General features: G+C 46.6%; 1 protein-coding gene across 2 annotated transcripts in view; it reads left to right on the top strand.

Moving 5' to 3' along the window:
* Positions 1 to 15804, top strand: part of HNRNPUL1 (heterogeneous nuclear ribonucleoprotein U like 1) — a 34002-nt gene that overhangs the window by 7758 nt on the left and 10440 nt on the right. For both annotated transcript variants that reach the window (XM_037157652.2, XM_037157653.2), the window contains exons 4-10: positions 607 to 680; positions 1955 to 2094; positions 3678 to 3777; positions 5472 to 5584; positions 10470 to 10736; positions 12582 to 12704; positions 12808 to 12936. In XM_037157652.2, the coding sequence (XP_037013547.2) occupies positions 607 to 680; positions 1955 to 2094; positions 3678 to 3777; positions 5472 to 5584; positions 10470 to 10736; positions 12582 to 12704; positions 12808 to 12936 (946 nt within the window). The remainder of the gene's footprint in view (positions 1 to 606; positions 681 to 1954; positions 2095 to 3677; positions 3778 to 5471; positions 5585 to 10469; positions 10737 to 12581; positions 12705 to 12807; positions 12937 to 15804) is intronic.

Below are 15804 nucleotides of genomic sequence, written 5' to 3'. Positions count from 1 at the left end.
AGTAACAGAGTTCAGTTTGGAAGCAGCTCTCAGCATGCAGAGGGTGCTGGTCAGAATCAAGGTGAGAGAGAAAAGTCCTCTTTTAAAAAGCTCTCACCCTGGCTGGTGTGGCTTGGTGGATTGAGTGCTGGCCTGCGCACCAGACGGGGTTCAGTCTCGTCAGGGCACATGCCTGGGTTGTGGGCCCTGTCCCCGGTGGGGGGCACACAGCAGGCGGCCACATACTGATTCTCTCCCTCTGTTTCTCCCTCCCTTTCCTTCTCTCTGAAAATAAATATTTTTTTAAAATAAAGGGATTTTTTAAAAAGTTCTCCCGATGATGCTAATGGCCATCTTTAGCAAAGCATGCTCTCTCTGGTCCCTGTCCCCACCCCAGGAGTTAGCAGTCATTGCTGTTATCACAAGGATGTAGGGTTACAGAGGTGTTTGGGTTTGCGCAGTTTTTTTTGTTTGGGGAGTTTTTGTTTTTTTCCTAACTTCTGTGGGAACAAATTGAAATCCAGGAATTAGTCTCAAAGCCACTTGTAAAGTCCAGCAGAATCTTCATTTCCCTTCCTCTGCTCACTCAACCATTCTCGTGTGATGTAACTCCTGTTTCTGACACAGGGGTCGCTCTCCTCAGCCTCCCGCTGAAGAGGATGAGGATGATTTTGACGACACTCTTGTTGCCATCGACACATGTAAGTCCTTGTGTGCCTATCTGATTCTGCCTTCTAGTTAGTGCTTGGAAACTGCCTTGACCTTCACAGAATCTCTGCCCGGCACCATCCAGAGCCAGTGTTGGTCCAGATACGGTGCTGGTTTGGAGCGGAGGATCTGCTCCCAGCTCAGACTATGGGAGCCTGTGTAAGTCAGTCTACTTCTCAGAGGAGCGATCTTGCCCTCATACCTCAGAGGACTTTCAGTGACACTCAGCAGGGACTGGATACGAGAGCAATTTGGAAAAACATGAACACCCTGTACACACGGGGGGTTGTCATCTAATCAGGAAGGGAACCTGAGTGCTACTGGGGAAACTTAACTCTTTGACGACCAGGTCCCCAGTTTCCATTAGCTGCTCACGTTCCTGGTGAAACCAATGCCACTTTGTCCTCTGAAGCATTAACCTGGCCCCTCCTGCTCTCTGTCCTCCAGTTCAGTTTTCTTTCCACACGATGAGTGGCTTTCCCCTTAACTCTGCATCTGAACACGTAGTGGGATGATAGCAGAGGTCCTGTCCTTCAGACCTCCTGAGACAGGAGCAGAATGGTGGAGCCTGTGAATCTGAATTTTTTAACGCACCCGAAGCCAAGTCCGGTCTAAAAACACTGTACTTTTCAACAGAGCAGAAAGTAAACAGCAGTTGTTTAGTGTATTTTGTTGTATAGCTCATGTTATACAGCAGTGGCTACATGCAGAGTCTTAGGCTTACAAGAGGAGGTGGGGCCTGTGGGGCTGGGGTGGCGGGTGTGAATCTGGGTCTGGTGTTTGTGCAGCTGTTGGCGGTGGGCGTCAGGTAGAGTTAGCTCAGGGAGATGGTTGAAGTGAATGGCATTGGGCATTAGCCTTTCTCAAAATTATAAAATCTTTTGAAGCTGGTAAGGTTATGGGCCCTAACCCTAGCAAGTAAGTTTAATAGGCATTGTGTAATAAAATGCCTTTTATTACCCATAAAAAAGGCATTTGTGTGTAATTTTCAACAGTGCCCCTCACTGGCTATCCTCAGACCTCTCCCAGGGGAGGAACATCACTTTCTATGTGAAACAGCTGCTTCAGTCCTACGCAGGCCGGTTCACAGTAGTCCATACCCTTTCCTACTAGAAGGGAGATTGGTTAGGCAGTGCGGCTGGCTTTTCATGAACCTGTCCCCACAGTGTGTCTGCTGGTCAGCACTCTTGGGGACTTAATCTTTTCTTGTGCCTGTCTCTGTGGGACCTTTAAAACATCAGCCAACTCCCAGCTTTTTCCTCCACAGATAACTGTGACCTCCACTTTAAGGTGGCCCGAGACCGGAGTAGTGGCTACCCACTTACAATTGAGGGCTTTGCGTACCTGTGGTCTGGAGCCCGTGCCAGCTATGGGGTCAGAAGGGGTCGTGTGTGCTTCGAGATGAAGGTGAGTGGGAACAACAGAGGGCACAGGGACAGAAAGCAGGTCTGTCCTTTGGAACGGCTCATCGTCAGCCACCGTGGTCAGACCCACAATTTTAAGAGATTTGATTGAGCATAGGCTTTATGTCCAAGCAAAAAGTATAATGAACTTAAGCAGTTCACTGTAGCAGAAGAACAGGCCAACCATATGCTGCTTCATCAAGCAGACTTTTCCTTGGTGGGATTTGACTCAGGTGTTGTACAGCCAACCACTCTAGGGGTGACATGTTTGTAGAATTGAGAAACAGTTGTTTGGAAGAAAAGTGAGCTAGAAAGAATGGACTCGGCATCACCAGTTAGAGGGACACTGGAGGGAGAGCAGGGCAAAGAAAGTTTCTGCCATCGGCACCCTCATCTCCCCAGTTCCACGTCAGATTATGTCTATGAGAATAACACGTTTGTGTTGAATAGAAGTTCAGATGACACAGAACAGCATAGGGTAGAAAAGAAAAGTTCTGCTCAGGCACTCCCAGCGCCCCTCCCCTGTGTGCCCTCCAGAGGTAACTTGTATTAGTAGTTTCCTGTGCACCCTCCTTTGCCTGTCAAAACTTTTGCGACGACTAGTTTTTATAGAGCACTTTGCATGCATGAAATTGGGTGCCGAGCTCTTTACACGGGTATCTCCACTAGTCCTCACAGAGCCGCCAGGAAGTAAGAACTATTACCTATTTCTTAGAGGTAGGGGCTGAGACCTGGAGGTATCATTTTTCATGGACTACAAGACATCATCGAATTTAAGTTAAATGTGTTTTGTGTGCTACTCACAGAGAACTGCCAATGAAATTGACAGAGTGCTTTCTTGTCACATCAGTTGTAATACACATCCTCGTTTTGGAGATGTTGATGTGTGGAAAATGGGCATCTGAAAGTCAGTGACATAGAGTACCTTTTCAGAGGTCACAAACAACTTCAAGTAGACACATTTATTAGGCAGTACAGTTTCTAACCTAATTAGACATTAAGTCAAAGGTGCTTTTTTTTTTTTAATCCTTTCTCCTTATTTTACCTAATACTATACCTTGGACTTTTAAAATTTTCAGTGCATTAGTTCTATCTCATTCTTTTTTAAACTGCTGCATCATACTCTATGGTGTGAATGTGCCATAATGTGACCGGTGCCTTATGGGAGGTTTCTTCTGTTTGTTTATTTCTAGTATACAAACAATGCCACACTAAATTGCTGGGTTGGGTAGCATTGTGTGCACTTGCAGTTTTAATACAGACCGCCAAATTTCCCTCCAAAGGTACTGCACCAATTTACCCTTGTACGCCGAATGTTGTGACTCCTTGTTTTCCCTGCAGCAAGTGTTATGACTAAAAATAACTATATTTTGAAGTACCTATCTCTTTGGCCCTGCACTCTCCTTAGCCCTTTGGAGGCCCTGGTTTCAGTGCAGCAGGCCATTCAGAGCAGCTTATATACCTTTTCCCTGGTGATAAAAGTCATTGCTATTTTTAATGCATATGTGCCTCCCTCCTGTATTGCCTCATAACCCACCACTTCCAGAAAATGAATCAATTCTGAGCCCTCCTGTTCTCTGTCCCCAGATCAATGAGGAAATCTCTGTGAAACACCTTCCATCCACAGAGCCTGACCCACACGTCGTCCGCATCGGTTGGTCCCTTGATTCCTGCAGCACCCAGCTAGGTAAGGGAGGGCAGCCAAGCAGCCGAGAGGAGAGCACTTGCCTCTGTCCCTGGATTCTTGATCTCCCTAAACTTCTCTATTCAGTGTTGAACTCAGCTAGGCTGGGGTGGAGCAGACAGAAGGATCACGTGTGTGCCACCGCCCAGCTGGGCAAACGGTTCATCCAGACAGACCACGGTTTTATGACAACTTCTCTACGGAATATTCGTCCTTCATCTTTTAGGAGGGGTTCCAAAGTTCTCTTTAGAAAACGTTTCCCTTTCTTTAAAAAAGATTGGTTGTCTCCTGTCCTTGAATGATGCTGAAAATAAAAATGAGTTTTTAAGGCTCCTTAGGTTCTGGCTAGGATTTTTTTGTCCACAGCCTGACCCAAAGTAAAAGGAGAAGCAGAGAACAGAGGGGCCCTGCAGGGCTGTCCAGTGAGAGCTTTTGAATTCTCCCAGGACCCCAGGCCTCCGTGACCTTCTGTCCCCAAGTAACTGATTTCAGTGACCAGTGCTGGTTCCCTCTGCCTCAGTTGAATATTCTGAGTATGGAAGTAATACACGCACGCTGCTTATAAAAATTCAGGCTATACAGAGGGGGAACATTGCAAAAATAGAAACCTCCTAATCCTGAGAGATAACCAGTGTTAGCACTTTCACCCACCATCTTCTGGACAGTTCTTTTGTCCTTTGTGTATCTCACACTGGGTCTCACCACGGGAGGCTATTTTGAAGCCTGGTTTCTTTTCCCCACTTGATATACAGTCAGTATGTTTTTGTAAATAAGTATAGCTTTTGGCCACTTTATAATTTTTCACTTTATAGTTCCAACACTTGTAAATGTTTCGTAGATGATTTGAGTTGATTGCAGTTTTTTGCTGTTAAACAGTTAAGCTATCCTTGTACGTAATTGTTCTGACCACTTAAGACCGATTCCTGAAAGTAAAAATGGCATCTCAAAAGGAATGTACAGTTTTGATATAGGTTAATGCTTTTTTCAAGACTTACAAGTCATCTCATTTTATCTTTTTCTCAGTTTTGAGATGTAAGTAGTGGGTAGTTGACACAGATGCAGATAAAAAGCTCAGAGTGGTCAGGCAGAGGTCCAGGGCCACGCACACGCTTCAGAGGAGATCTGGGCCTGGAACTCGTGCTTGCTGGCTCCTACTTTTCTGATAGGATGTTTTTTGGGTTCCTGGCCAAGGATTTCTATATAATCCAGGTGTCAGCCAGGACTGTTGGGATCTCAGATTGCTTCAGTTTGGTAGCCTGAGGAAATCCAGAGTCTTTCCTAGGGGTTAGACACCATGGCCTCCAGAAAGAAAACCTAGTCACTCTGTTGATTGCTGCCAAAAAACCCCTTGGCATCAGAAAGTGGTGCCATTAGTAGATTTGACTGATTTTGAGTGTCACGGGGAAGGGTTGCGTATCCGTGGACAGCCTTCCTCCGTCCCAGCTCCTCTCTTCCCCCCCTTCCTTTCCAAATCCCCAGACTTAACACCTAAGCCCATCAGGCCCTCAGGAGTTCTGCATGTGCAGTGAAGAGCTTCCTTTCAATGGAAATTTCCTCCCTGTTCTCCCCCAAAAAACTTCTGATTCATAAACCAGGGAAGGAAATTATTTCTTTTTCTTTAAAAAAAACATGACAACCATAAAGGCTATTGTGACCCTCACAAATTTAATCTGACTTTGTCTATTTCTTTCATCAAGGTGAAGAGGCTTTCTCCTACGGCTATGGAGGCACCGGGAAGAAGTCCACCAATAGCCGTTTTGAAAACTACGGAGACAAGTTTGCAGAGAATGATGTGATTGGCTGCTTTGCGGTGAGTGCTGGCAGCCTGTGGGAGTCTGCAGAACTGAATGTTGGTCTTGTCAGGTGGACCTGCAGATGTTTCTTTCAGAATACCTCTGTTCACTGTCTGCACCATGCCCGGCCACTGTCACCATACCTCTTTGTCGCTTTGACAGACTGGAACATTTGCTGTCATTTTATGCAAAAACCTACCATTCCACCTGCTTGGTCTTTTGTGTAAATGTGTCAGATGGCACCTTGAAGGGGTTTGGGGTTGTCAGGTGTATATACCCTTCCTATCAGAGTAACAGTTTTTTTAAAGATTTTATTTATCTTTAGAGGGGAAGGGAAGGAGATAGGGAGAGAAATATCAGTGTATGGTTGCCTCTCGTGTGTCCCCTGCTGGGGACTGGCCTGCAACCCAGGCATGTGCCCTGACTGGGAATCGAACCTCAGTTGTTTGGTTCTCAAGCCTGCGCTCAATCCGCTGAGCTACACTAGCCAGGGTCAGAGTAACATTTTTAAGCAAACCCAGGAATTTGTTACATTTCTCTGTTACCAAATAGCCTGTCTCCTCTCAAAGGCAGTGCTGTTAGCTCCTGCCTCCCTTTGGCTTTATCTCATCCCTACACTTGTCTCTTCCTTCACCCCACATCGGTTGAGCCAGGCTTCCTACAGTGCACTGCCTTCTAGGGGGGCGGGGATGGGCGTAAACCTGAACAAGATAAGCGGTGCCTGAGCTGCTGCCAGACTCCGTCAACCCAGTCTCTGCAATTCCACTTCCAGCCATGGGCAGCTTACCCTCCCTGTATTTCTGTCAGGTGTAAATGAGACTCTTTGCGCCTACTTCAGAATTTTGCGTGGGATCATTAAGTCCCTCTGTTAGAAGCACTTAGAATAATGCTTGGCACATGATGTGTACTCAGTACATCCTATTTAGTAGTGCTGTTATTGTTAGGAGTTACAAGTGTTTGTAAAACGTGCCACGAGACCCTGGCAGGGAGTGGCTGTCGAGAGTAGGTTGCCTACACCATGTCGCTATTTCTTCAAACTTCAGCACCCATTTCTTAATAACTTGTACTATAGTACAGTTATTAAATTTAACATGGATGTAATGCTGTTATCTACTCCTCGGTCCACATTTTCTTTTTAAATTTTTATTGATTTTAGAGCAGGGGTGTCAAACTCATTTTCAAAGGGTTGCCTTCAAAGGGCCGAATGTAATTTTAGGACTATATAAATGTAACTACTCCTTAACTAGGGACGAAGAGCTCGGTGCTGCCACCTGGTAGAAATAAAGTAGAGGGCTGGATTCAGCCCGCAGGCCTTGTGTTTGCCGCCTGTGTTTTAGGGGGGGGAGGCAGAGAGGGAAAGAGAAACATCTATTTGTTCTTCCACTTCTTTACGCATCTATTGGTTGATTCCAGTATGTGCCCTGACTGGGGATCGAATCCACAACCCTAGCATGTTGGGGCGAGGCTCCAACCAACCGAACCACCCGGCCAGGGCTTCACATTTAAATTTTGTCAATTGTCTCGACAGTATTATTTGGAGCAATTTTGTTTCTGGTTCAGGACCCAGTCCAGGGTCACTTATTCCATTTTCGTGACATGTTTTTTTAGTCTGAAACAGTTTCTCAGTCTTCCTTTGTCTTTCATGACCTCATTGTCTTTCTAATAAAAAAACATGTTTTCTTAAACAAAAATTAATAACCATGTTTATACTCTATTCTAAACTTTGAATTTTTTCATTTAACATTAAATGAAATGTTAATTTCATTTTAGCTGTCTCTCCCTGTCTATACAGATGATATAGGTGTAACTGAGTTAAAAAACATTTTTCAATAGTTACTAAATTCACTTGGTTTGTAAAAACACCCGGAAATACAAAAAGGTGTGCAGCGTAACATCTTTTTCACACCTTCCTCTTCCGCCCACGGTTTACATAATACCTTCCTCCACATACGGATCCACTGATACTCAGGATTTCTTCTTTGACACAAAAGGTAGCATATATATATCTGTTACTCTGCATCTTTTTTTGCTTACCCGTACCTCTTAGAGATCTCTACATCAGTGCCCACAGGACTTCTCTGTTCTTTTAGATCATCTGTAGCTGTGGTGCACATCAACCGTGTTTATGTAATCAGCCTTCTGTTAGCAGACATTCAATTAGTTTCTTGCCTAGTGCCTGCCCAGAGTTCTTATGCCCACGTCAGTCTGTCCTGGCTCGGGTCAGCCAGGCTTCTGTTGGTGGGCCTCAAAGTTACTTGCTCAAGTGGTTGATGCTTCAGTGACAGCTTATCGTTTTCCCACTTGCTAGAATGTCTTCGAGATCTTTTTGTGTCCCCCCCACACAGTCTCTTGTGTGTCCCCTTCCCCACTGGAACACATTCAGCAATGCCGAGGTGAGCAATTTGCACATCTGTATGTTTTTGTAGGAATATAGTTGTGTTTATTTCCAAAAGCGTAACTTCTGGGTCAAAGGTATACATTTGATAGGTAACACCAAGAGTGCACTGCCAAGAGGTTGCAGCAATTTAACGTGTCATTGGGGGTGACAGTGTCTCCCAAACTCTGTCCTATCTTCCCATGTGGTGCTGTCAGTGCGAGGCAGTTTTGAACTTCAGGCCTTGACTCCTGCTTCAACCACATCATCTCTGCTTCTGTTGAGATCCCACATGCAATTTCCTCTGTTCTAAGAAGACTACAAATTTTTAAAAGGCTCAGAGTGGCAGGTTAGGGGTGGTGTAAAAATCAGTGACCTGAGGGAACCTGAGGCAAGGACGCCTGTGTCAGATCTTGAGTTCTCAACATTCGCAAAAACAAAAAGAACAAAATGGCTTTGCAGGTAGAGAGAACAAGATAATGCATTACAATTATAACATGAGGAGCGCCGGGGATGCCACAAGGAGACAGCGCGGGTGAGGCTGCAGAAATGGCACACTGAACAATACCAGGCCTAAGGACTCGGGTTGTTAGGCAGAGTAACAGGACTATACCTGCCTCTTGGACAGATGGCCCTGTCATTACAGCTTTGTCACGTGGTTTCTATACGGTACGGTAAGTTCCCATAGTAAAGCTGGTGGCCATAATGAAGGCTGATCCCCGTGACGTTCATTTCCACATTGTAGCAAAAGTGACCTGGGCCACTTCTGCTAAGGTGAGAAGCCCCAGCAAGGGCCATGCTGCAGGGATTAGGGCAGGATTCAGTGTAGCAAACATCTACATGTCTGCCCTGCATAGTGTTGAACTGCAGTTCAACACTGAACTGCACTCGGGCACTCGGAGGCAAACAGATATAAACGACTATACTGAGCTGCACCCCTGAGCACCAAGGAGGGTGTGGAGGAAGCTCCTTGGGAGAAGGGTCTCTCACTGTTCCTTGATGAGCTAATCCCAAGGTGGTCTTCTCATTCTAGAGAAGGAATACCACATGTTGTACTTGCAAATCAGGAACCTGAACTTGCACTTTGCTTTGGTCTGCTGTCTGATTGCAGGTTTTGAGCTCAGCCTCTTTACCCTGCACCCAAAGTGATCTTTCTGAAGCAGTTTGACCACACCACTTCCCTGTTTGAAACAAGTCAGGGACTCTTCTCTGTCATCAGCACAAAGTACTAACTCCTGAAGCGACAGAGAGTCTCACATACTGAGGGCAGGGGCCATGTCTCCTCCCCACACTTAAGCCCAATACGGTGCTTGGCATCATGGGGTGGGAGCCCCCATTCATTGTAGGATCACTGTGGGGTAAGTGCACTAATCCACTTACTCCTCAGAAGAACCCTGTGCCCTATAGAACCTTATGGCCTCCCTTTTTTATGGTAAATGGCAGAGCTAAAGCAGCTGGCCTTCTAAAATGAGATTTTTTTTTTTTTTTAAGAAATTGTTTTAAAGATTTTATTTTTAGAGAGGGTGAAGGAGTGAGAGAGGAAGAGAAACATCAATGTGTGAGAGATACATCTATTGGTTGCCTGTTGCACGCCACCAACTGGGGATCCGGCCTGCAACCCAGGCATGTGCCCTGACTGGGTGTTGAACTGGTGACCTTTCAGTTTGCAGGCTGGCTTTCTATCCACTGAGCCACACCAGCCAGGGCCCAAAACAGGATCATAACCACTAAACTTCAACTGCTTGGTAGGAACTCAAATGAATAGTTATTGGATGAATGTATGTGGTCCCTGCCAGGCCCTCCAGCTGTACCTGAAATTCCCCCTCATCCTTTATGATTCAGCCTGTCCGATCCTCTGTTCTCCCGTTGCCATAATTGTGCATAAATAATACTTCTCTCCAGAACTCTCTCCTCCTGCCCCAAACTTGGCTCATTTTGTGGTTTAGAACTGGGCTTACAGGTTCCCTCCACCCACTCCCAGGGAATCTTGCTCTTGTGTAGGTACTGTTACTGAATTGGGGTGTGTCCTTATCTGGTTCCCCAGGAGGCCTTGACCTCTGTCAGGTCCAGATCGTCATAGATAGTTGCACCAGGGGGAACAGGAACTCGGCAACGTGTCACACAAATGAATGTGTTTGTGGAGTTGGACTTGACTTAAAAGGCCCTGCCATGATGTTCTTTCCACCTTCACAGACTGCTCTCGCTGGGGTTGAGGCTGGACAAATCGCCTTTTCCTTTGTCTTCCTCTCATGCTAGGCACAAGGCTCAGATACTTAGACCTCCCTAAAATTACATGATTCACATCTACCAGCCTTTGGATCTTGGGCAAGGAGTGCTGTGGTCTGCACTTCTCTGAGTTGTTCGCCGGTGCCGCCCATTGTGTCTGTATGCTGTGGGGTAGGGTTATGGCTAAATCTGGGAGGCCAGCTGTGTGTCTACTCGGCATCTGCTGTCTCCAACTTGGGGTTCCCGGTGCCTTCAGCTGAGTGTTGGCTTAAGGTTTTCTTCCTTTGGCTTTTTTCTCCTAGGACTTCGAATGTGGAAATGACGTGGAACTTTCCTTCACCAAGAACGGGAAGTGGATGGGCATTGCTTTCCGAATTCAGAAGGAAGCCTTGGGGGGTCAGGCCCTCTACCCTCATGTTCTGGTGAAGAATTGTGCAGTGGAGTTCAACTTTGGGCAGAGGGCAGAGCCCTACTGCTCTGTCCTTCCTGGCTTTACCTTCATCCAGCACCTTCCCTTGAGTGAGCGCACCCGGGGCACTGTCGGACCAAAGACCAAGGCAGAGTGTGAGGTGAGTGAGCCTGGAGAATGGAATTGGTGGCTCTGTCTCCTGGGCTACGTAAGTGCTGAGGCAGAAGGGAGACATGTGGCAGCTGGGTTTGGGGAAAGCAGCACCACCTCCCCGTGTGTGCAGCCTTCAAGAGAGGGCCCTCTTCCTGGCTCCTGGGGGCTGGCCTGAGTTGAAAGCTGCTGTGTGTGAGAGTGAGCTTAGAGCCAAAGGGGGGGGAATCGAGCGAGAGGCCTAAATCCTGTAAAGTTTTCAAAAGGAAGTTGCCATACTGCTCCTTGGGTGAAGTCAGCATCTTGGAACAGGAAGCTTTCCTTCCAGCAGAAAAAGATATGAAGTACTTCCTGATGTGTGTGTTCTTCAAGGAGGTTGTACAGCTTCATACTCTTACACAAAGCTGTTTAAGAACAAAAATGACAGCTGGCCTTGGGGATGATTTAACTGCAAAAGCAGTACTGGTGATCTTTGTTCTCATTTCTTTTTTGATTTGTAAGTAATTTTATCGTTTAAGAAATAAATACAAAGAAAATTCAAGTTTCTGCCTTGGCTGGTGTGGCTCAGTGAACTGAGAGCCAGCCTGTGAACCAAAGTGTCGCTGGTTCTATCCTCAGTGTAGGGCATATGCCTGGGTTGCAGGTCAGGTCCCCAGTGGGGGGCACACGAGAGGCATCACACGTTGACGTTTCTCTCCCTCCCTTCTCCTCTTTCTAAAAAATAAAATAAATACATACATACATACAAAATTAAAAGTTTCTCATTATTCTACCATTTGCAAAAAGTTTACTTTTAAAGATTTTATTTTTTTATTTTTAGAGAGAGGGAAGGGAGGGAGAAAAAGACAGAAAGAAACATCAATGTGTGGTTTCCTCTCCTGTGCACCACGCCAGGGACCTGGCCTGCAACCCAGACATGCGCCCTGACTGGGAATCAGTTTGGGGACCCCTTGGTTTGCAGGCTGGTGCTCAGTCCACTGAACTACACTGGCCAGGGTGTAAAGTTTTAGATTTTTATCCTGTAGCTGAATTAAGTGCTTGTTTCATACACAGACATGTTATCATTGTGACCTCATGGTTTAAGCATTTTGATATTCGACCCTTCTCACTTAATATTGTTTTGTGAATTAATATTGTTTTGTGAACACCTGTTTTTAAATTCTTTTTTCTTTTTTAATCTTTACCCAAGATTTAAAAAAAAAAAGCGAGAGTGTGCTTATTGATTTGAGAGAGAGAGGAAGGAGAGGAGAATGGGGAAGAAACATCGATGTGAGAGAGAAACATTAGTTGTCTCTTATACATGCCCCAACCAGGGACCAAACCTGTAACCCTTTCATTTTACATAATGACACTCCAACCCATTGAGCCATCCTGCCCAGGAACAAATTCATTTTTAATAGCCCCACAAACTAACCATTTCCCTCTTGTTGGCATTGAGGTTGTGTCTGTTGTACAAATTCTGAGCGTACTGACTGGATACGATGCTTGTCCTTGTACATGCAGTTTGTCTCCATCTCAGACTGGAGGAGAGTCATGCCCACTCTGGGGGCCAGTCCCAGTGCCCGGCCCTCCTTGGGTATTCCCTGTCAGAGGCCATTGAATGATAAACAAAAATGTAAAGATGCATAACAGCCCCTGGCTTGTGCTCATCCCAGGCCAGGTCATCTACTGACGGTTTGAGGGACTTCATCTCTTTGAACCCCAGCAGCAACACTGTGAGGCAGAAGCTGTTGTTTTCATTTCCCAGAGGTGGCCATGAGGTTTATAGTCACCCTCGTGGTCACCAGGAAGTCAGGGAGGTGCCAGGCCATACCCTGCTGCTGCTTCAGTGCTCCTCCCTGCCCTGTTCTTCCAGATTCTGATGATGGTGGGCCTGCCCGCTGCCGGGAAGACCACATGGGCCATCAAACATGCAGCCTCCAACCCCTCCAAGAAGTACAACATCCTGGGTACCAATGCCATCATGGACAAGATGCGGGTAAGGACAGCCCCTGGTCTTTTCTTCACCATTGCCCTCACACCCCCCCCCATTGCCACCCTACAGCCAGGGCCACCCCCCTCTCACTACCCCCTGCCCACAGGTGATGGGCCTACGTCGACAGCGGAACTATGCTGGCCGCTGGGACGTCCTGATCCAGCAGGCCACCCAGTGCCTCAACCGCCTCATCCAGATCGCTGCCCGCAAGAAACGCAACTATATCCTAGACCAGGTATTTACTGGTGACCGTCATGCTCCTGGAGAGGGAAGAGTCCTGTTGGGTGCCTGGGTGTTCCCTCCTATCCTGTTATTTCACCATAATTGTCTTAGACGGTAGTGCTGGTAAGGGGGTCAGCCATCCGTAGTGGCACAGTCTCGGGCTCTTAGCACAGCTCTCTGAGCCCAGTCAGCGAGTGGCATCTGGGGCCATGATCCAGCAGAGGCCCTCAGCAGCCTAACAGAACATCATCAGGTGAGAGCTGCTGAGTGAAATGGAAAGGGCATGGATTTCTGAGGTGGGCAGACCTGGGCTCTAATCCCAGCTCTGCTACTTTCTAGCTGCATGCCTACAGTCGACTCCATCTTTCAAATCCAGCTTCCTGGTCTGTAAAATGGAGGTCATAATGGTGCCCACATACCTAACACAGGCCTGGCACACAGTAGCTGGAGATTGTTACTAATTACTCTGTGCAATAGGTATGTCCCAGGTTCTCTTCTTAGTGATGCGGACCCTGACTCCTGGGGTCTGTGGCATTATGGATGAGACTAGAAGTTCACATGGACTACCGAGTCTTTTGGAGGAAAAGGGACAGCGTGACTTCCCTCTCAAGGGGAGAGCACCTTGGAGCACCTTGGCCACTCTCTCAAGAGGAGAGTGCCTCCACCCTTACCTTGACAGGCTTTTGTTGGGTTCGATTTGCACAGGAATACAAGGTATATATGTAAAGCTCATCAGTCATTCTCAGGCAGAAATGATTGAACGATAGATAACATTTAAAGAACTCTGAGGGCTTATTCCCAGTCAGGGTCAGATAGTTAAAGGGCCATAAAACTTTGGGGAAACAAACTCAGACCCTTATCATTTAAATTGAGGGTATTAGCAAAGTAGGTTTCATAGGATTTTTTTAATGCATTCTTTCTTAGGCCTGATCCCCCTAGGGAACCTGCCCTTTTCAGCACGGGGCACACCCACCTCCAGCATTGTTTCAGCCTTAAGTCCAGCAGGGGAAGTAAAGCAGCCAAAAGATTAGGAGACTTCTTGCAAACAGAATGACTCAGGCTATGTCAAAGCTGAGGGGTGAAGGTCCATTACCCCCTTTTTCTATAAGACCTCAAGTCCTTCTCTGAGGGCCCCTTCGCAACTATGCCTGTCTTAGGTCATCTCTCTTTTGAAGAATCTTACCCGCCATTGGCTAACCAGTCACCCACCCAGGGCCAAGCAAGGTGAAGAGAAAAGGGGCAGAGGTGGTGCCCCTGCAGGGAAGATAAGCTTTGTCTCCTAAGTGGTTTATGGTCCCATGATCCTTTACTCAGCCTTAGCCACCGGGGATTACAGCTTCTGAAACCAGGCAGGCAGTTCCCAACACTTAGCAAGCACATTTTTATGGCTATCAGGTACATCGCTAAGTCACATTTTTGTACCCATTTTTAAATTAAGAGGAGGGTTGTTCACATTGGGTGATCTGGGATCCTTTGATATTAAACACAATTTTGTATGCAGTTATATTCTTTTTTTTTTTTTTTTAATTAGTTTTGAGTTAGGATAGGAAGATCACTTGTGGCTTTCAACATTCTCAAAAATGTAAGTAACCCAAATATAGTTAAGGATTCCTGTCTCAGGGTAATGAGTTCCCATGTTTACTCCCTATGAGACGTCATCCTTCCCATGTGTCCTGAGGGTTTACAGTAGCAGATTTTGTATTTGGGGGTCTGTGAACAAACTGCTTTTCCCCTAAGTCTTGCATTTATGCTTCTTAAAAACCTGTGAATGTGCAGGTACGTAAAGTGAGTGCCTTCCATATGTGTAGCTTCAGATGCTTGGTTACCGGGAGTTCCGAGGGCTCCTGATGAGAGTGGAGTTGGTGATGGTGGCTGGCAGCTTAGGGGACCAAGTTGCCTGTGCATGGCAGTGAGCATGTCGGGTCACGAACACGCGGAGTGTGAGAGAGAGGTGCGCTCAGAGAGCATGGAGGAACTCTGCACCCCTTCCCGCACAACCTTGCCCTATGCATCTGTTCCATGTGCTTGATCTGAGTTACATCCTTTCATATTAAACTGGTAATCTAGTGTTTACAGTTGAAAAAAATGATTCATTATATTCAGCATTTAAAAGGAACACGTAGTAAGAACTTAGTTCTTAAAGACAAAAGAAAAAAGGCTATTGGCTGGTTCTAGTTCTTGATAGACAAATTAATTTAAATGATCTTGCCAGGCAGTTAGGTGTTGGGAGTAGAAGCCTGCTCTTTGCTGGTGGAACAGCCATGCTAGGAAAACTGAGCGTTGGTCAAGGCACAGCCATACCCTGGCCCTCTTCTGGGTTGGTGGGCGTGTGAGGTGTGCTCTGGGTTCAGAAACTGGGATCGAGCCTGAAGACTCTCACTGTATGAAGAAGACAGCACATGATCCCCCACTACTAAGTTTTGATGAAAACAACTAATTGGGCTGATGTTCAGCATATTTATTTCTGGGGGCTAGGGGCACTGTTGAGCACAGGATACTCCCAAGAGACACCCAGGGTTACTACTGCAGCTCGGCCCCATCAGTAATGCATACAGCCAGCCTTACTGCCCCTCAAACACTTTTAGCCCTGACCTTGCTTCACCCATTCTTGTCGGGGAATATGGGGCTGTAGTCTTACTTGGCATCAGTGAGACTCAGTGTCCTGCAGGGGGAGCAGTGTCGTTTCAACACCCTGCGGATTCCCAGCAAGTGATCCCTGCCAGTCATTTTGCTGGTTAAATCAGCTGTAAAACCCATCTCAGATATGTGGCTCCATGGAGAAGGATTGTAGTCCTGGGGGTAGATTATCTTAACATCTCTGTCCAACATTTCAGAGTGGACCTTCCCTGGAGGTCGAGCCTCGGCTCTTTAGCCGGGCACA

This window comes from Artibeus jamaicensis, unplaced genomic scaffold, assembly GCF_021234435.1.
Source record: "Artibeus jamaicensis isolate MK-2021 breed Jamaican fruit bat unplaced genomic scaffold, CSHL_Jam_final contig_47, whole genome shotgun sequence".
NCBI classification, from domain to species: Eukaryota; Metazoa; Chordata; class Mammalia; order Chiroptera; family Phyllostomidae; genus Artibeus; species Artibeus jamaicensis.
This window is presented reverse-complemented; position numbering and strand designations above follow the sequence as displayed.